Here is a 22,213-nt window from a genome sequence, read left to right as displayed (position 1 = left end):
CGGAGTAGTTAAAGCGGTGTATCATTACAGATAATCAGTGTTGGGTTGCTAAAAGTAGTGACGCTACTAATTTAACTACAATTTTCAGTAGCTGTTTTCAAAATAGCGTCGCTGTTCAAGTAACCAAATATTTTCTCAAAGAAGCAAGCTGTATTTTTGTAATATTGTATGCTATTGTACTACTGTACGTAAATGCATTCATTCTTACGTGAACTAAATGTTGACTCTCTTGAAGCATTTGGGAAGTCTGATTCAATTAGTGAGTCGATTCACTTGGTTCATTTAAAATAACCAATTAAAGTCTGCATGAAACGGAAGTTGCGATAGTCTTTTCTTTTCAATTGTAACGTATATCTGAGTGAAAACACTTCTCGACAAGTAAAAATGTAGGGCGGGACTTGATTTAATTTATATAGTTGTGGTTTGATATTGCTGTGATGTCACGTGAGTGACAGGTTGTCCCGCCCTCGCGCCAGTAAACCAATCAGAGAAGAGAAGTGATTGCAAGAGGAGAGGGGAAATTCTTTTGATTAAAAATTACGAGGACATATGTGACCCTGGACCACAAAACCAGTCACATGGGTCAATTTTTGGAAATTGAGATCTGTACATCATCTGAAAGCTGAATAAATAATTTGTTAGGATATGATCATATTTGTCCGAGATACAACTATTTGTAAATCTGGAGTCTGAGGTTACCAAAAAATCGAAACATTGAGAAAATCGCCTTTAAAGTTGTCCATTTATGTTCGCGATTGTGCTGCATTCACTCACACAAATAAATGTTTTACATATTTACGGTAGGAAATTTACAAAATATCTTTATGGAACATGATCTTTACTTAATATCCTTAGGATTTTTGGCATAAAAGAAAAATCTATCATTTTGACCCATACAATACAAACCTGTGCTACTTTGTGATTGGTTTTGTGATCCAGGGTCATACATTTAAAAAAAGAATGATGTGCACAGGTAAATAATTTATAATAAATACTGTGATATTCCATAAAAAGAGGAGAATTCCTTAAGAATTGTCCATTTTGATTTCATGGTGACTTAAAAAAAAAAAACTCGTTTGAAAATATTAAAAATATTAAGTCCAATAATTTTGCAAAATTATGCTTTTCATGTTTTTGACTTATTTATTTTATTGGTGGTATAGTGTAAATTGAATTGTTCAAATGCTATTCAGTGCCTTCAGCCGTATAGAGATTTATGTATATATTATATGAATCTTTTTATTAGCTTGACAAGCTAGTTTCAGAGTTGCTTCCCTAACACAGCAGCTATGTTATTATATTTCAGTATTCATCAATGCTCTTTTTTGTAATGTTTTAGATAGGCCTATATTTATATGTATACAAAACAAGTCAGCCAAAAGGAAGCAAATCAGACATACTGTGGGAGCGCTCTGCTTTTTCTGTCTGTCTGGATTGTTGAGATAAATTTGACATGATGACAAAAATGTGTTTGTGCCAGGTTTTAATCTTCACAGACTGGTCATTCCCTCTGGTGCCTTTCAAGGGTAGCAGACAGTGGAGAATTCAGCAGTGCTATTGTTTTATGAAGCTCACACATCATTTGTGCCGAACCCAAACGCTTACGGAAATATATATATTTTTTTTTTAAATGGGCCAATTGGTCTGCTTCAGATCCTTAAATGTATTTCTGTTGATGTATTTCTCTTCTCCAGATCAAATTCATGATACTTCAGTACATTCGTCATAGACAAAGAGCTGTTGGCTATTGTTCCTCTGTCATTTTTCATCACTGGAAAAGTGTCATTTACTCTGGAAGAGGGCCAAAGTACAGCATTTCATAGCGTGTTACAAAACTACTTCAGCAAAGAGGCAGTTAGTGGTAGAACCACCACAAACCTGTTAAATAACAGCATAGTAGACGTCGTGTACTTTTGTGATGACACTAGGATTATTCCGGGTTCAGTCCAAGGATACAGTGAGACACTTATGATGTAAGTGAATTGGGCCAATTCATAATTGTTTCAATCAAGACGTAACCAAAATAGGGGTTAACATGATTTTAGTGTGAAATAATCCCTTTACTAACATTTTCTGTGTAAAGTAAAGTATCAACTTTACTTCAAAATATCACCTTCAACTTCATTCCCATGATAATGTAATGCCAAAACCCCTAAAATGACCGGAAAAAATCACAAGAACAACTTATAACTATAGCTCAAATAATAGTTTAAACAAGAAAATAATGCACATTACCATTCGGTTTTGATATATGCTCATTATAGTATGCTCACTAATATTTCAAAACTGTTTATATTGTATTTTTGAGAAAATACAGCACATTTTGGCAAAAATACAATATAAACAGTTTTGAAATATTATTATCTATGTTAGTATATTTTTAAATTGTAATTTATTTCTGTAATTGCAAAGCTAAGTTTTCAGCAGTCATTACTCCGGTCTTAAATCATTCTAATATGCTGATTTGGTGCTCTGGAAACACCTCTTATTATCAGTGTTGAACAGAAGCAGTTGTGCTACTTAATATTTTTGTGGATTTTTTTATTTATTTTTTACAGTAAATGGATATTTATTTATTTTTACAATATGAACGTCTTTAAAAAAAAATCTCACTGACCCTTAACTTTTGAACTATGTAAGTGCTAATATAAAATATTAAGCTTCACATGTTTGCTTTTAAATCCCTCCAAAAAACATTGTAAGTGATTTATTAAACCAAATATGTTTTGCCGCACTGTAAACTCCAGACATTGACATATTGTGTATATATAAATCATTGTTCGTCTTTGAGCATTTTCATTATAAAACATGCTTGTGTTTGCATTCCTTTTACGGTTATCCCTCATTAAGCATGTAAATCTGTGTACACAGCTTGCATAGATACGTGCCCGCCATGTTTAGCACCTCAGAACGGGGAGATTTTCTGCAGATACGGAGGCTCACAGTAGGTTTGCCGTTCCCTGCCGCCCAGGAGTGAGAGTTTAAGATTTAAAGCAAGGCAGTGTGACATGGATTTGCTGTAGCTGGAAGGATTTGGCAGACATACTTAAGAAACCATTGCTCTCTGACTGCATAGTTTTCTAATCTCTTTTGGGCGCATGTCCCCACTGCAGAAAGACTTGCTATACCCTCTCCCACACAATCTAACACTGTTTTCATGGAAAAGGCCAATTGAGTTCAGATTTTTGTCTTTTTGTCCTCCAGATATAAAGGTAAAAACAACACAAGACTGTGTACCTTTGGATAATTTGAGCTGCTGTGTTTACATGCCTCAGCATTGTGATTTAACTGGCCTGTTTATAGTCCTCACTGTGGATGGTTGTAAATGCTCAGAGAAAAGACGGAGAAACTTACAACCCTGTGCTACTGTGTGGAAACATTCAGTCAAATATGAAAAGCCAACCAGACACCTTTAGAGCTTTGTTTTCTTTTCTCTTCTGAGCTTCTTTACTGACGGGTGGGAATTTTCTTGTTTATCAGTGACCTGTAAACAGGCCTAAATCTGAGGCAGGGCTTTTCAGGGTGGGAGCCAGACAAGAGCATTGTTGAAATCACTTGTGTTGTATAGGCCACATTTATGGAAACAAATTGAAACTTATCCTTAAATGTAAATAATTGCTGTCAGCAAACAATGAATAAACTTTCTAGTGTTTCACAATATGTAACGCATGAATTGTTTCTGTTTCTCACGCTTGCAGATCTCGGTGGGAAAACTTCTGCCATTATCGTGAACATGATGCAAACCCTGCTTCTCATCCTGAGCTTGTGTTTCTGGGGTTGTAATGGCAACGCCCGCACAACACCACGAGTGCACCTGTCATATAAAGGTGAGAAATGTACATCATTCTTTTTTTAAATGTATATGTGACCCTGGATCACAAAACCAGTCACAAGTCGCACGGGTGTATTTGTGGCAATAGCCAACTGTACATTGTATGGGTCAAAATTTCGATGTATTTATTATTTTCTGAGTAAACCATAAATTACTGGTGTGATATAACAAAATTGGCGGTATTTAACATGCATTTCAAGATTGCTGCTAATAAAATGCGGCACAGAGATGATCAGAATCTCATCATTATCTCACTTAAAAGATAAAACCATTCAGGCAGAAACGTGAAAGATTAGAGGTTTTTATCTTGGATGTGTTTGAATATGTATGAATTTTAAGTGTCATTTTTAAAATTGTATGACTTTCGTTCTTCTGTGGAACACAAAAGAAGATATTTTAAAGAATGTTTCAAATGTTTTTGTTCTTCTAATAGAAGTCAATGGTGTCTAAAACAGCCTTGGACCCCATTGACTTTTCATTGTATGGACAAAAAAAAAAAGAGAAAATTTTTTTTTTTCATGTTATCGTCTTTTGTGAAGAAAGTAGGTCATACAAGTTTGGAATGACATAAGGGTTAGTAAATGATGACAGATTATTATTTTTATTTTTTTGTGAACTACTGTATCTCTTTAAGAAAATACAATATCTTCTCAAAGGACCCCCTTGAGTTCCTTCTCTGGACCCCGGGTTCAAAACCCTGAACTTAGATGATAACTTTTATGATCAAATTGTCTAAAACAATAAAACATTAACATTTGAAACTTAAATGCATTGCCAAACAATGTGGAATCTTATAATCTCATGTTTATTTTTCGTTTAACTTGAAAGGCTTGTTTGAGTTTTCTAGAAAGTCTGTGGAATGTAGTTTTCATGCTATGTGGAGCTTCCGAGTGGCTTTTTAATACCTCTTTTCTTACTGTTCCTCATGTCACACTCTCTCTCACACTTTCTCACTTCCTGTCTTCCTGTGTATGTTTTGAATCTGGCACCAGCATGCCTCATCTCCCAATTAATGCCCCAGAGAGGGGACTACCCATCATCCCCTCTGCAGGGGGATGTGTCACGGCGGGGCACAAAGAGATGCAAGCAGAGCGAGGCAGATGTTTGAAGTTTAAAAGTCAAATCTCACAAACACAAAAGCATTAGCATTTTTCCCCCATTCAGCTCGCAAATGGCGGTCAAATACCGGGCTTGAAAAGATACAGTGGCATTGTTGAAGAGATATTGTTTTATATAATGAAAGTCGCTATGCACAGCTGCATGCAGACACATTTATAATACTATTTTGCCCACCCGTCTGACAGAAGCACAGTGGCACAACAGGTCAAAGTCTGACATGAATTCGCTCTCAATTCTCAGAAACTGTCACACACAAAACCTAGCAGGTGTCTCTGCAGTGGAGCCCCATTACTTTGTATAATCCATCAGAAAGTATTCACACACAAATAGAAACGCATAAACTCACACACACACTTACAGTCTCCTCTGCAAGGTATATTTAGTACACAACCTGGTTGCATGTGCCAACCTGTGCCAGTTCAGCTAGCTGAGGCATGGTTCCTCATGACACCCTACTGTCAGGATGCTGGGCTTTCCTAACAGTGTCCCGAACAGGCGCGATGCAACAATTTTTCAGGCCACACTGAAATTAAAAATGCTGCGCAAAACACAACAAACAGCAAATCGGCAAACCTTTCATGACTTTCCTTGGGGAAAATGAGGGATTTCCAATGTTTCTGAACTTCCACAGTCAGTCTCTCAGTTTTTGATGTTTAATATACAAACTATATGCCCAAAAACTATTTGGACTCTTAAAAATGTATGAATATCTTTTCAGTATGTAAGAAAATATCAAATCTTTTTTTTTATATAAACTCTTATGTAAAATTGATGGTTACTTTCGTCAGTTACGGCTTGCAAGATCTAGTATTCTGTCTGCTTTGAAGAGAGAGAGAGAAGCGATTCGTACCTGCTAGCGTCTCTCTATGAATACAAATATATTTTTTTAGTAAATGTTTTATTTTGATTGTTTTTATTTTTCAATTATTATTATTATTTAATAACTTTATAGCTTTTCATTAAACTCACGAATCCCTGCAAATTCTATCATGATACCCAGTCTGGGAAACCCTACCGTAATGTAATATTTAATGCACTTAATATTGTTGATTTATCAATTTCTTTAAAATATATTTTCTCTTTCTTTGTATTTTTATATCAAAATGGTACAAAATTATCCAATTTAAATCAATGTGATAAGTAAGTTTGGTCAAAAGTAATCTAAAAAGTAATCATAAAGTAGTCAGAATACATAACCTAAAATGAGTAATCTAGATTACATTACTAAATACAATTTTTGTCATGTAATTTTGAATCAGTAACTGACTACAATTTGTAAGTAATCTGCTCAGAACTGTGTATGTGTATATATATATATTAGAAATACACAGTTCTGAGTTGGTAACTTACAAATTGTAGTCAGTTACTGATTCAGTTATTTTAGTTAGTAATGTAATCTAGATTACTCATTTTAGGTATTGTTTACTCATTATGATTGTTGTTTATTACATTAAATGTACTAAAATATAGTTCTCTTTTCAACCAAAATATTTCACAAAAGAGGTTTGTTAGGTTGTAAATAATAAACAATCAAAATATTATTCACAATTAAGGGAAAAAAAAAAATATTATAGGCTATTTGATTGTTGTGCATATGTGGTTGGAAAACTTCTACTATTTTTCAGTGTTTTAAAGATTTCGTATACAACCCAGCTATGAGTTAGGGTTTATGTTAGTCTTTGAAATATAGTATGTGTGTGTCTTGAGTGTGTAAGTGTGAATGTCTGTGCACCCGAGTGTTTGCGAAGGTGATTATGACCCCGAGTTGACTGGGGTTATTATGTGCGTAGGTGACAGTGGGATAGATCCCTGTTCTGAGAAACAGGATTGGCTTGTGGCGTTTGAGGTTTATTATTAGCTTGTGTGGTTGCTGTGTTTACCTCGGCCAAAGCACAGGGAAGCCCCCCAAAGCATGGCAGGGCTCACTGCCAGCAACCTGCTCCAAAATGCCACAGAGACAACAGGAATGTTTGGGGCTTTAGCCGGTGTCATCCAGCCTGAATCCATCTTCACCCCACAGCAGGGCCACTGGCTTTATCAGAGTCAGGTATTGAAGTTTGAGTTATGGTCAGGGTTGGGTTTAAAGAATTTGGACTCTCATTCAGGGCATCCGAATCGAAATAATTCTGCAACGCTCTTGTTTGTTTGTCCATTTATCCACTGCTACTCCCATTCCTTCTCAAGACCGAGATGAGTGACTTGAGTGCATTAAGAGTAACATTCAAAAATTCTCTGAGTTCTCTCTGGAACCAGGCCACTTTCCCAGAGTGCCACTTAAAAACTGACAGCGATGCCTGCTTATTAATGTGGGAAATGTTTTTGGAAAGGGTATGTGGATAAATGAATTGTATAAACCTGAATTACGAGTTAGAAGGTCAGAAACAGAGCTATGGGAGATGATTTCTCTTATTCCCACAGACATTTACGAGAAAAGCCACATAAGACTAAGAGACTAATATCCACCTTCAGAATTTCACAGAAATTTCCAGAGCCCTGAATCACCCATCATTCATGAAATTCTACACATCCAATGATCCTTGAGTGTTTGTTTATTCAATATTTTGGCTAATTGACAATAACAATAGACATCACAATATACAATTTCTTTTGCTTTAAATAAGGTTTTTATGATTCAATCGAAATTTCATAATTCTTGTCACCAATTCCAATATCACAAAAAACGAATACTAGCCTATGTAAAAAAAAATAAAGATAAAAAAAAACTCTCACGTTTACTGAAGACAAGTAATCAGTGATAAGATAATAACAAAGTAATTACAAGTATATAGGAAAACAAGCTACTATAGAACAAAGACACAAATGAAATAGACCTAGCCTACCTGAAAAACTTCAAGCACTAGAAATAAGAAATACTACATAAATAGAATAAAAGTAATGAAATGTATATAAAAACTATATGCATAGTCTTCACTGTGTAAATTAAAAATACATGAATTCTTATTAAAGCAGAACTCGGCAACTCTGGCGAACTCTAGTCACTTCTTCGCTGATTTTCCCTTTTGTTGTCGCATGTTTTCCCCACAAGCTCCCCCTACAGCTGTGGGGCGTATATTTCACAACACTGTCGTAAAAAACTCACTTGCGGCGGCCTCCTCCCCCTCTCTACCGCTGCTCATGTGCGTTTTGTTATGATCGGAGCAAGCCAACTGTATCGTGTGGAGCTATGTCTACCGAGGTGGGTAATACATCATACACATTATCATTGAACATTGACATGACGTAAAGCAATTCGTGTTTCGCGCTCGTTCTCGTTCTCGTTCTCGCTTCTCACGAGACTTCCAATTTCTATCTTGCCAGGACGGTAGTCCCCAAGTTGCAAGGTTGGTTTTCCGCCTGGGAACGCTGGGGGGAGCAGGGAAAGTCACCAATATAACCAGAACAGGTTGTTTAACCATCCAAATGATTTCAAGACAGTTTTATTAAAGGTGAACTAAGTAACTTTTTTACCTTAACTGAACAGCTTCGGAGTCATTGGAATGGTTATAATACTTATTTCGGGTTGAATGGTGGTCGTTTCACACCCCCCTGGTGCCCGTGAGCGGAAAATACGCACTTGCAACTTTGGGGCGGTGGGCCGCTGGCCGCCGCGTCAGCAAGTATCGCGTGATATCAGGTCTCGCGATGTAAACAACTGCTTTACGGCCAAAAGAAATCTGCTAAAATGCTGTCATTATTGCGCTCCCTCACGCTGTTCGAACCTGAATAAAGAAGACGTTTTAAAGAATGTCCCATCTGCTTTGATGTCGTTGATCTACTAGCCTCTGGTGTCTGAGAATAGCCAACGAGTTTTTACAACAGTGTTGTCAAATATCTATTCCGAAGCTGTGGGGGGAGCTCTAGAGAGAAACCTGCGAGCAAAAAGCGAGAATACAGCGTAGAAATCCCGAAGCTACTGAGTGCTGCTTTAAGTTAAAAAAATTACAAAATGCAATCTTTAAATACAAAAAGTTATCTTTAAAGTTACAAAATTGGTTCAGTCAAGAGCAGCGAGAGATTATCTTTTGTTGTTTGATTAACATTAATGACAGACTGCAGCAGGTTTATTAGGCTGCTGTCACTTTAAGAGTGAATGAACAAATCTAGTATACTGATTCACATGCGTTTTCTTTCTCAACTGTTTACGTTCACTTAAGACGTAAATGACTGTTTACGAGAATGCTTGCAAAGATGGGCATTTTGTACAAGTGTGTGTATTTAACCGTTCAAGCCCAATTAGGCAGCAAAAAGAACTCAGTTCATTTCTCACGGGCACTCTGAGCAGCAGCTTCATGTGCGCGCGTCTCTCAGACAGCACTCAGAAACCCTCTCTCTTCGTGCGTATATACCGAAATGAGTTCTCATTAGCTACTTATTGCTCTTCAATGGCTTAAAATCACTTGTTTTTAAACCACACTGCTTAAAAATGCATGCAAATGATAAACTTTTGTGACCGTGCAGCACAGCAATGTCAGTCAATGTAAATGTCTTTATCGCGTGAGTGTAAACGCGATGGAGAAGATGGTCCAAAATCTCTACCGGTTAATCGTGTTTACCGGTTTATCGCCCAGCCCTACAAATTAAACATGTAGTAACAAGCTAGTTTTAAAACAGAAGCTGATGTTACTGTAGCTCCTATGTATAAGTTATTTTAGTCAGACTTTGTGGTGTTGATTGAAGGCATTATTGTTCATATCAAAAAAGTATGTCCTGTTATAACGGTGGATTTACAACATGGGCGCCTTGTGCAATAAAGAGGGTATTTCTTGAACACATCTGTCTTAATTTGTAGTGATACATCGGTATTGTTCAAGCTTATCTTTGTTGTTGGATCAAAGCCTTGCAAATGAATACAAATGGATTTTTCTATCATATATGACCATCCAAGTTTCTAGTGCAAAGTGTTTGTTGGCAGATACATTTATAATGAGGTCATGTAGTTTTGCATTTCATCTACAATCAACATTTCCTTCCCTGGAGAAACACAGAAGAATTCCTCACCAATGAGACACTTTAGCTTGACATCTTTTCCTGTGAAAAATGTTCTGGGTTTTTTCTTCCATGCTGGCCTTAAGCTTGCCTCCCATGTCCAAGTAATGATCTTGGCCTTTAAAAAATCCCAAGGCAGAGTGGCACAGAGAAACCGATTTAACAACATTATTTAAAGCTGGATCTGTGAGGATTCTCATGATACTCTTTACCCTTTTCTCCCTGTTGTTTGGCTTTTGGCCTGCAGAGTTTTTGGCTTGCAGCCACAAATTAAACACACAAAATAATGTTTGAATACTTGTGTTAGAAGATGGGCTTGCATTAAGGAGACACTGTCCACTCATATAGAAACTGTGGTTTAGAAATCATTAGCTTAGTGTGGCTGTTGAGTGCAGTGATCAGATGCTTCCGTTTTTAAACTGTATTTGATAGAATCATGTGAAAGTAACACACAGTGGGCCAAACATACAGTGAGGAAAATAAGTATTTGAACACCCTGCTATTTTGCAAGTTCTCCCACTTAGAAATCATGGAGGGGTCTGAAATTGTCATCGTAGGTGCATGTCCACTGTGAGAGACATAATCTAAAAAAAAAAAATCTAGAAATCACAATGTATGATTTTTTTAACTATTTATTTGTATGATACAGCTGCAAATAAGTATTTGAACAGCTGAGAAAATCAATGTTAATATTTGGTACAGTAGCCTTTGTTTGCAATTACAGAGGTCAAACGTTTCCTGTAGTTTTTCACCAGGTTTGCACACACTGCAGGAGGGATTTTGGCCCACTCCTCCACACAGATCTTCTCTAGATCAGTCAGGTTTCTGGGCTGTCGCTGAGAAACACGGAGTTTGAGCTCCCTCCAAAGATTCTCTATTGGGTTTAGGTCTGGAGACTGGCTAGGCGACGCCAGAACCTTGATATGCTTCTTACAGAGCCACTCCTTGGTTATCCTGGCTGTGTGCTTCGGGTCATTGTCATGTTGGAAGACCCAGCCTCGACCCATCTTCAATGCTCTAACTGAGGGAAGGAGGTTGTTCCCCAAAATCTCGCAATACATGGCCCCGGTCATCCTCTCCTTAATACAGTGCAGTCGCCCTGTCCCATGTGCAGAAAAACACCCCCAAAGCATGATGCTACCACCCCCATGCTTCACAGTAGGGATGGTGTTCTTGGGATGGTACTCATCATCATTCTTCTTCCTCCAAACACGTTTAGTGGAATTATGACCAAAAAGTTATATTTTGGTCTCATCTGACCACATGACTTTCTCCCATGACTCCTCTGGATCATCCAAATGGTCATTGGCAAACTTAAGACGGGCCTTGACATGTGCTGGTTTAAGCAGGGGAACCTTCCGTGCCATGCATGATTTCAAACCATGACGTCTTAGTGTATTACCAACAGTAACCTTGGAAACGGTGGTCCCAGCTCTTTTCAGGTCATTGACCAGCTCCTCCCGTGTAGTTCTGGGCTGATTTCTCACCTTTCTTAGGATCATTGAGACCCCACGAGGTGAGATCTTGCATGGAGCCCCAGTCCGAGGGAGATTGACAGTCACGTTTAGCTTCTTCCATTTTCTAATGATTGCTCCAACAGTGGACCTTTTTTCACCAAGCTGCTTGGCAATTTCCCCGTAGCCCTTTCCAGCCTTGTGGAGGTGTACAATTTTGTCTCTAGTGTCTTTGGACAGCTCTTTGGTCTTGGCCATGTTAGTAGTTGGATTCTTACTGATTGTATGGGGTGGACAGGTGTCTTTATGCAGCTAACGACCTCAAACAGGTGCATCTAATTTAGGATAATAAATGGAGTGGAGGTGGACATTTTAAAGGCAGACTAACAGGTCTTTGAGGGTCAGAATTCTAGCTGATAGACAGGTGTTCAAATACTTATTTGCAGCTGTATCATACAAATAAATAGTTAAAAAATCATATATTGTGATTTCTGGATTTTTTTTTGATTATGTCTCTCACAGTGGACATGCACTTACGATGACAATTTCAGACCCCTCCATGATTTCCAAGTGGGAGAACTTGCAAAATAGCAGGGTGTTCAAATACTTATTTTCCTCACTGTATATAGTCCTGCACAGTGGACACAAATTATAGGGACTAGTTTGTAAAAATAGCATATGGTTGTGCTCACCCAAGATATATGGATGCCTGTGAACAATAATGTGATCTGATCCCTCTCACTTGTTATATGTCAGACTCAAATATGTTCGGTGCAGCATAACAGGAAAGATTTCAGATTGTTTAAATAAAGGACAACTGTTCAGCTTGATCTAAAACTAGAGTGAGTTTCTGAATCCATCATTGCACCATTGAGCATAGAACTTAAAGGAATAGTCTATTTAAAAATGAAAGTTCTGTCATCATTTACTCATCCTCATGCCGAGAGGAGATATTTTGAACAGTGTGTCACAACAATGGAATTGAATGATTTTTACTGTATGGACAAAAAAGGAATTGGCATTTTGTATTCCACAGAAAGTCATACAAGTTTGGAATGACATGAGGGTGAGCAAATGATAACAGAATGTTCATTTTTGAGTGAACCTAGAACCTTGAGCCTAGAACCTAGAACATACACCTTTAACCAGGTTGCTACTGTAATACATTTTTGACTAAAAGAGCTTCATAAATGACTAGAAATGCAATGAAAACACATTTCCTTATGGAAACCTTGTGCATTTAGGTCATGACCTAAATATTTTGATTTCCTAAAAAAGTCTTAGGCCATATGGTGATAAAATCAGTGAGTTTGAGCAGCGGCAGCTTTTGGAAAGAAGCTGTCAGGGCCGACTCGCAGCAGGAGTTTAGACGAGGCTCAAACTAGAGACGTCCAAAAGAAATATACAGACGTGGATAGTTCGCTATACTTTTTATACAGTCTGTGTCTATTTTCTGAGCAGACTGAACTGAACTGCTGACGCAGCTCCTAACATTTCAGTCTCCTCCAGACTTACTTTTTTAATGAGATGTCCTTTTTCACAGAGGCAGTAAATGAGGTCCACCTGCCTCCAGCGATTGAGCTGCGATTACTGTTTTAGATGTGTCTCAGTGAAATCATGACAATCCTTTTAGACACTGCAATCTTAGTTTTGGTATAACATACACAAGACGTTTTGAAATGTGTGTCTCTTAAGGGATAGATCCAGTTTTCCACTGCACATTAATTGAGGGTTCTGGCGTATTTTTCTTCCCCACAGCATTGCTTTTTTTTTTTTTACAGGCAACAGAGGGGCTGTTAATAATCGGGCAGTTTTCCCCAACTCATTGTTCAGCATGTTCCACAGTTATCCGCTTGTCTGTTGTTGTAACAATCTCAGGCCTAATACACAAAGAGTCTCCCAGCGAACCTGTCTTGAGAACTCTCAAGTGCTCTTCTTTACATCTCTAAGACCCTAATGAGCCATAATAACCCCCTAAATTAAACACAACCACTCAAACATGTATTGAGATAATCAGATTGGTGAAAATACCTTTTGTTTTGTACCTTTTTGGACATATTTTCCATTTTAACCTCTTTGAAATAAACATCTTCATGACTGTTTCTATGACTCTAACCCACAAAATAGATGAGGCACTGTTGTTTCTCTCCAGTGGCAATGTTATAATTGTTCTGACGTATGTCCATGTGTGAAAGATTAGAAATTCATGTAATTAATTGAAAAAATATGCTATATTTTCTCATTAAACACATTGTAAAAACTAAGCTGAAACAGTTTTTTCTCTCCCCTTCTTGTTTCCGACCTGTTCTGTCTGTCGTTGGCACCATCACTGTAGTTTGGCAAGCATAAAATGTTTGCAATTGGGACATTGTGAGTGGAAAATCTGACTGTTTTTGTCCTTAAATGATGCCATTGTAAATGTTATTAAACTTGATTTTGACTCGTGGCACAAGCTGGCAAACACACATAGGCCTACACACTCTCACAATAAGAGTCACAACTGTACCAGCCAGTTGGACAACATAGAGGCAGAACTCTCCAAACATACACAGTCCTGTTCTAGTTAAGGTTGCCTTGTGTTTAGTCATTTGCTGCTTTTTTAAAGTGACTCAAATGCTGTCCGAATTTTCCTATTTTCCTTTCCCTGCATTATGTCACTTTACCACAGCTTTTTTCCTTTAATTTTTATTTTATTATTATTAATATTAATATTAATATTATTATTATTATTATTATTATTATTATGTATTTGTTTATTGTTTTATTATATATGTATTTATTTATTGTTGTTTTATATAAAAATATATAAAAATAAAATAAAAATATTTTATTATAAAACAACAATAAAATACATTTTGTTGTTGTTGTTGTTGTTGTTATTATTAAAATGTATTTGATTTATTATTTTTTAATAATAATAATAATAATAATAACAATTCTAAATGTATTTCAAATGTATTTTTGTTTTTATAACAAATTAATAATAATAATAATAATAATAATTGTTATTATAATAATAATAATTATTATTATTAATGCATATGATGTTTATTATTTTTAATATAATAATAACAATAAGAAAATGATAATGTTTTGATATTTTAGTTGTTTTTAAAATAAATATATAAATGAACTTTTATTATAAAACTTTATTATTTCTAAGTTGTTGTTGTTTTTTTAAGGAAAAATCAAACATTGATCATTTTGAATGACATCACTTCCTCGCTTCCTCACTCAAGGGATATCACTTCCCATCTTTCAGGTGTGAGTGCTTTTGAACGTTTGTACCGTGGTAAAGGTCAAGGTCTGACCTGACGTACGCAGGCTGTCAGGTGCCTCCTTACTGAATAAAGCGAGCTGCCCTCCCTTGCCAAAAGATAGTGGATTTTGTGGATGAAGCCTGTTGGACGGGGATGAGAGAGCGTGCTGAGAATAGATATATGGCCCCAGTGCGCAGCGAGCGGTCTGGAATCCCAGCCTGCCCCTGTGGATCGGGCCAGGGAGATTCTGTACATGACTGGAGGATCACCCACACAGCTGCCAGAACCACACACACACACGCACACACACACACACACACACACACACACACACACACACACACACACACGCACACACATATATACACACACACACACACACACACACACACACACACACACACACACACACACATACCAGCACACTTCGCCACCTAGTTAGAGCCCTGAAGAGAACACCTAACACACACATGTGCAGACACACACATTGAGAGCATATGTGGCATCTCACCTGTTCTCATGTGTGTTCACATTTACTGTCTGAATGACTAAATGTTGTTTAGGTCGGACCTTCAGTCAGACCATTGTTTCCTTTCAAACATGTATACAAGAGGTTAATAAGTGTCTTTATTTAATACATTGTCTAAAACTCTTTCCACGTACTTTGCTGTGACCTTCCTGTCACCGGCCCTGTTCTATTTCTGTTTATCCAACGTGTAACGCTGGACAGGCGTTTGGACGAGAGCACAGTAATACCTCTGAGATCAAAGTGGTGTGTGGTATGACGCTAACATGGAGTAATTTATAGATTCGGTCTGTGTCAGTTGCGTCGTTCCACTCTGCTAAACTCACGCACTTACTCTCAGAGGGCAACGATGTCAACACGTCCTCATAACCTCAGATTTATGTTTAAAGTCAACTAGCTTCTTCTCATATCCTGGCCCAACCTTCACACTGTTATTGTATGATTATGTTTTTGTCATTTAAAGCTTTCTGAACGTGGATGAAAACACTAAATATTTGGTGTAAACGCATGGCTTTAATTGGTGGTGTCTCTTTGGGGAAATCAGTGGCTGAATGTGATAGAGACTGGGAACAGAGACTTGGTACACTGGAGCACGGCGTGCTCAGACAGCTGAAGCCGTCTCTCATCTCTGCACCTGCTCTGTTCTCCCTTGTGTCCTCCCTCAGAGAGAGAGAGAGAAAGAGAGCGAGAGAGTTGGAAACTACCAGCACCTGCTGTGTGAAGAATATGACAAGAAGCCTGAGTTGATAAATAAAATAAAACATTATTAAAATATATATAATATAAAATATTATAAAATATATATAATTATTTTAAAATTGAATTTATGAAGTAATTATTTAATTATTTTTAAGTTATTTTATAAAGTAATTACATTTAAAAAAATAAAATAAAGATTTTGTCCTAGTCTCTGACCACAAGAAGGGTTAGAACTAAAAGGTTAAGGAATTCCTAAAGAATCAAACAATCTGAAGGATGGATTAAAGAATGAATTAAAGCATCCATACATGAACTACCACTGGTACTTGTAGAGAAGAAATTGCTGATGTTAACCGTTTTGACTTTTCTCTGTCCTTTAGAGTTACTGGAGACAAAAACCATACGGCCGTTCAGTTTCTCGTTCAACACCAGTGACTACCGAATTCTGCACATGGACCAAGACCAAGGACGGCTCTACCTGGGCAGCCGTGAATATCTGGTCTCTCTAGACATGCAAAATGTCAATAAAGAACCCCTTATTGTAAGACACTATAGAATTATTGTATTGTGGAATTATTTTCTCTTGAGTTGAGTTCTTTACTGTAATTAAACCTTATCCCTTTCAATTGTATGGTAGTTTCATGGTACTTTTTTTAGTGAAGTATTTAAAAAGGTTTGTGTGTTTTCAGATTCACTGGCCAGCAACAGCACAGAGAAAAGGGGAATGTAAATTAACTGGCAAAGGTGGACAGGTACAGGCTGTTTTGATTTGTTATTGAATCATTCTGACAGAAATGCATTCTTTGCTAAAACGCCTTGTTTGTGTGTTCTCAGGGAGAGTGCGCTAACTTTGTGCGTCTGATCGAGCCGTGGAACAGGACTCACCTGTACACCTGCGGCACAGGAGCTTATAAACCCATCTGCACCTTCATCAACAGAGGCTGGAGAGCTGAGGTACACACACACACACATACACCACAATGCTTACTGTGCAGCAATGAGCATTTTGTGAATTAAATAATGAATCAAATGTTGGCAAACTTTTGGCATGAGTCTTTCTGTCTCTGTCTTTCTCTGTTCATGATTTTCTCTGTCTTTTGTTCATAACCCTAGTTATTGAAAGCTGTTACGACATGCATATCGCAATATATACATTATGCGATATTTCGATAATTTCTATATATTGTGCAGCCCTAGTGTAGACTAGAATTATTAGACGTATAAGTTCAAAGGACCAAAGAACATTTTTGGTCAAAAGATTCTATGACTAAAAAACATTATGAAAATGAACTCTGCAGTACAGTCACTCTCATTACTCGTGTGTGTGTGTGTGTGTGTGTGTGTGTGTGTGTGTGTGTGTGTGTGTGTGTGTGTGTGTGTGTGTGTGTGTGTGTGTGTGTGTGTGTGTGTGTGTGTGTGTGTGTGTGTGTGTGTGTGTGTGTGTGTGTGTGTGTGTGTGTGTGTGTGTGTGTGTGTGTGTGTGTGTGTGTGTGTGTGTGTGTGTGTGTGTTTGATTGTGTGTAGGAATACCTCTTCCGGCTTGTTCCTGGTTATGTGGACTCTGGAAAAGGAAAGTCTCCTTATGATCCCCGCCAGGAGAACGCAGCAGCTCTGATCAGTGAGATCTCTCTCTCTCTCTCTCTCTCTCTCTCTCTCTCTCTCTCTCTCTCTCTCTCTTTCTCAAAACAAAACAAAAGCATGTAGTCAATCTCAATCTTTGCTCTAAAATAGCCTACACTACTGTTCAAAAGTTTGTGCTAGTAAGAAAGTTTTTTAAGTTTTTGAAAGAAGTCTCTTATGCTCACCAGGGTTGCATTTAGTAAATATAAATACAGTAAAAGCTATACAATTGTGAAATATTATTACTAACTGTTTTCTATTTTAATATATCTTAAATGTAATTTATTCCTGTGATGAGAAATCAGAATTTTCAGCATCATTACTCCAGTCTTCAGTGTCATATCATCCTTCAGAACTCATTTTAATATGCTGATTTGGTGCTCAAGTAGCATTTCTTATTATCAATGTTGAAAACAGTTGAGCTGCTCAATTTTTGTGGAAAAAAACATTTACTGACCCCAAACTTTTGAACGGTGGTGTAGTTTTGGTACCTGACATACATATAGAAATTTACTCCAGAAATATTTATGAAGTTATTACTTTTAACTCTTTCCCCGACAGCATTTGTTTTTTTAAAGTTGCCAGCCAGCGCCAGCATTTTTGATCATTTTAACCAAAGTTTCATGGCTCCCAGAATATTCTTTCTTTCTCCCAAAAGAAAGAACAGAGCCTCTGCTTTGAAGCATTTTAAAAAATATATATATATTTTTTTAACACTTGAATGTGGGTTTCATAAAAAATCAACATTTTGAGCAAAACCCTGAAAAAATCCAGTTTTTGTCAAAGGCTGCGTCTGGATCGTATTCAATTATTAAAATCATAGATGGGGGTAGATCAAGTCCATCAGCACCCCCAAAGCTTGCACAGTCCTGTAGCTCATCCTGAGTCGACATTTCATTCAGTAACATTAGGCAAGTTTTGATTTATGTTTGTTTAATTTTGATGATTGCGTCATTTTACATATGCATCTGCTTACATATGCTATCTCTTGACTCTGCTTCTTTTTCACCTGTGTTTTCATCAGGAGAATCAGTTCTCTTTCAGAAGATGTGTAAAGGCACTCCCTACCGTATAACAGTGAAAACACGGAAAATCTGAAAAGTCCGTCAATGGCGGGGAAGCATTTTCACATAAATGACAAAAAATTCCGTCAATGGCGGGGAAAGAGTTAAAAGTACTGCAGGCGTGGAAATTAATTTGTCAAAAAGTGTGGGAACTATTCTGTTACTTCCGTACTTCAACTTGTATGAGAATCCTCTAGCAGTAGAAATGGGCAGTATAAATTTAGCCAGTCTTCATCCATCATAAGCTCTCTCTCTTGCCACATTACTCTCATTCTACTGTCTTCAGATGGGAACCTGTATGCTGGGGTACACGTGGACTTTATGGGTACAGATCCAGCCATCTTCCGAACCTTGGGAGACCGCCCCGCTGTCAGAACCGAGCAGTACGACTCCCGATGGCTGAACGGTACGATCCGATAAGGAGTGAAGTGATTCAATTGAAAAGACACAGTTGACAAATATTATCCCTTTATCTCTTTACAAATCTTTTTATCTCTCCATCAGAGCCAGTGTTTATAAAAATCCAGAAGATTCCAGACAGTGCGGAGAAGAATGATGATAAGCTTTACTTCTTCTTTCGGGAGAAGAGTTTAGATGCTTCGGGGGGCAGCGCTCCGAGCGTCATCGCGAGAGTTGGCCGAGTCTGTCTGGTGAGAAAATCCAGATGCTAGACACAAGACTTGTCTACTTAAGCCACATTCTGACTTAATAATCAACTTTTAATCATGATGATTTTTTGTCATGCAAATCGGTTATGTAAATCGGATGAACCCAAGGTTTGTTTAAAGTCTAATCTTCTATCTGTTTGTGTGCTTTCCCTTCAGAATGATGATGGAGGTCAAAGGTCACTGGTGAATAAGTGGACGACATTCCTCAAAGCGCGACTGGTCTGTTCTGTGATTGGCGCAGACGGCGTTGAGACTTACTTTGATGAACTGAGTATGGCATATGTTTTTCTCTCCTCCGTGATCACAACATGTCCGTGATAAGATCTCCGTCTGTCTGTCTGTCTCTGATGCCTGATATCTGTTTGTTTTAAAGGGGACGTTTTTATCCAGAGGACCCATGATGAACGGAACCCCATCGTGTATGCTGTGTTCTCAACAGCTGGGTGAGATAATCTCTCATGCAAACATTTGAAATACTTACAGTACCGTTCAAAGGTTTGGGGTCATTAAGTTATGCATTTTTGTTGTTGTTGAAAGAAATCAATACTTTTTTTCTGCAAGGATGCATTCAATTTATCAAAAAGTGACAGTAAACATTATTACATTATTACAGTGTTACAAAAAATTCTGTTTCAGATAAATGCTTGTTCTTTTGAACTATTCATCAAAGACTTGTTAAAAAATGTATCACGACTTCTTATTATTTATAATAATAAGAAATGTTTCTTGAGCAGCAAATCAGCATATTAGAATGATTTCTGAAGTATCATGTGACACTGAAGACTAGAGAAATGGCTGCTGAAAATATATTAAAATAGAAAATAGTTATTTTAAATTATATAATATTAAAAATATATATATATATATATTTCACAATATTACTGTTTTTACTGTTTTTGATCAAATAGATGTAGCCTTGGTGAGCATAAGAGACTTTTTCTTTCCCCAAAACTAAAAAAATCTTCTCCACCTCAAACTTTTGAACGGTGGTGTAAGTACACAGGAGCATTTTTGTAGTCTAAACATCTTTTAATTATAGATTTAAATTGATAGTTGACCCCAAAATAAAAAAATTATGTCATTTACTAACTCTTATGACTTCCTTTCTTGCAAGGAACACACAACTTAGTTGTTTTTTTACAATAAATATTTTCTCCCTTAAAAGCTATCATATTGAAAACTTATAGTGCACAAAGCAAATAAAATTACTTTTCTAGTAATTTTCTATGTTTTTAGAACTTGACAGTGACCAGTTTCTTTTGTTACGTGGAAAAGTTATATTCCTTCAAATTAGTTGTTTATATTGATTATCCTTAAAGTTATGATGCCAATTCTCTCTGTCCCTCTCCAGCTCTGTGTTTAAAGGCTCTGCTGTGTGTGTGTACTCAATGGCTGACATCAGAAATGTCTTCAATGGACCCTTCTCTCACAAACATGGTCACAACTATCAGTGGACACCCTACACTGGCAAAATCCCTTACCCTCGCCCAGGGACTGTGAGTATTGCTTATGAAAACCAGTTTGATATCTTATTGTTGATTCTTTGTTGTTATCTAATTCATTTTTGCTCTTTCTGCTTTTGCTTTATTGTTTAGTGTCCTGGAGGAACGTTCACCCCTGATCTCCACACCACTAAGGCCTTCTCTGATGAGGCTGTAAACTTTGTACGTGCCCATCCACTGATGTATCAACCTATATATCCGATACACAAGCGCCCCCTGGTGGTCAGGACTGGATTTGATTACCGTTTTACCACCATTGCTGTGGACCTGGTGGATGCTGTGGATGGAAGATATGAGGTGCTTTTCCTGGGCACAGGTTAGACATTTTTTACCATGTTTGATTTGTTTGATTCTATTTAATTAAATGCTGGACGATCATGTGAAGGTGCACTGTTGCTACATGAACCGCTTAATTAGCAAAATGTATAAAAAGATGGCCAATCTCATAGCTTTACTTCTGATTCTCTTTGACCTTTAGATCGTGGAACAGTCCAGAAGGTGATTGTCTTACCAAAAGACATCAGCACAACAGAAGAGCTCGTTTTGGAAGAAGTTGAGGTTTTTAAGGTACACTAATACAGATTTTTCATGACTTTTTGCTGTTACATAAACTCGTGGGTGGAATATAACCCTTAAAATACCATAATGCATGATTTTAAATTATGTACATTTTTTCATCAAATTTTTTCAGACTCCAGCAGCTGTCAAAACTCTGAAGATTTCTACTAAAAGGGTAAAAAATTACCTTGTTTTAATAATCCTACATGCATAAAACCAGTGTTGTTTTAGCATTATTGATATACTATTATAGTTTTTGTTAATATTTTGAATTGGACTTTATTTTATATTTTCTGTTTTCATTTTCATTTGTAAAAGTTTTTGTAATTTAGTTGTATATTTGTCCATTTTATTCGTTTTTTTTATTTATTTTTTTATGTCTTTTTATAGTTTTATTAATTAAATTTTTATTTAGTCATTTTAGTACTTTAACTTAAACTAAATGGAAAAAGAGAAATATTGCAACTAGCTGAAATAAGTTGTTTCATATTTTTCATATTTGAGCTGTGAAATCTATAAATCAGTACCTGATCTGTAAAAAATAAAAATAAAAAGTGTGCTGTTTCTAAACCTTTTCTCTTTCTCACTTGCGGTTTATAGCAACAGTTGTACGTGTCCTCAGAAAGGGGTCTTACCCAGGTGTCCCTGCACAGGTGTGCCGTTTATGGCAAGGCCTGTTCGGACTGCTGTCTGGCCCGAGACCCTTACTGTGCCTGGGATGGAGAACACTGCTCTGCTTTCACCCCGGCTACCAAGAGGTCAGAGCGCATTCATTTACCCTGACAGGTGGTCCATGATCCTAACTGTGTGTGTGATATCTAGGCTTTATTACCGGCCCGTTTTTATACTGATCACACTGTCAAATAATGTATGGTAACATTTGGTTCTTCAACAGAACTACTGAACCATTACAAAATAAAGAGAA

The 22,213-nt window shown here is 37.1% G+C and overlaps 1 protein-coding gene across 2 annotated transcripts in view; it reads left to right on the top strand.

Annotated features, from left to right (window-relative positions):
• The window catches only part of sema3gb (sema domain, immunoglobulin domain (Ig), short basic domain, secreted, (semaphorin) 3Gb), a 39,818-nt gene that overhangs the window by 13,531 nt on the left and 4,074 nt on the right, over positions 1-22,213 (top strand). For both annotated transcript variants that reach the window (XM_084389023.1, XM_084389024.1), the window contains exons 2-15: positions 3,699-3,827; positions 16,257-16,417; positions 16,566-16,628; positions 16,711-16,830; positions 17,401-17,494; positions 18,847-18,966; positions 19,065-19,210; positions 19,385-19,499; positions 19,602-19,671; positions 20,580-20,724; positions 20,824-21,046; positions 21,209-21,297; positions 21,422-21,463; positions 21,889-22,046. In XM_084389023.1, the coding sequence (XP_084245149.1) occupies positions 3,734-3,827; positions 16,257-16,417; positions 16,566-16,628; positions 16,711-16,830; positions 17,401-17,494; positions 18,847-18,966; positions 19,065-19,210; positions 19,385-19,499; positions 19,602-19,671; positions 20,580-20,724; positions 20,824-21,046; positions 21,209-21,297; positions 21,422-21,463; positions 21,889-22,046 (1,640 nt within the window). In that variant the 5' untranslated portion in view covers positions 3,699-3,733. The remainder of the gene's footprint in view (positions 1-3,698; positions 3,828-16,256; positions 16,418-16,565; positions 16,629-16,710; positions 16,831-17,400; positions 17,495-18,846; positions 18,967-19,064; positions 19,211-19,384; positions 19,500-19,601; positions 19,672-20,579; positions 20,725-20,823; positions 21,047-21,208; positions 21,298-21,421; positions 21,464-21,888; positions 22,047-22,213) is intronic.

Source organism: Rutilus rutilus (assembly GCF_951802725.1).
Source record: "Rutilus rutilus genome assembly, chromosome: 19".
Taxonomy (NCBI): Eukaryota; Metazoa; Chordata; class Actinopteri; order Cypriniformes; family Leuciscidae; genus Rutilus; species Rutilus rutilus.
Note: the sequence above shows the minus strand (reverse complement) of the source record. Positions and strands in the feature narration are given on the sequence as shown.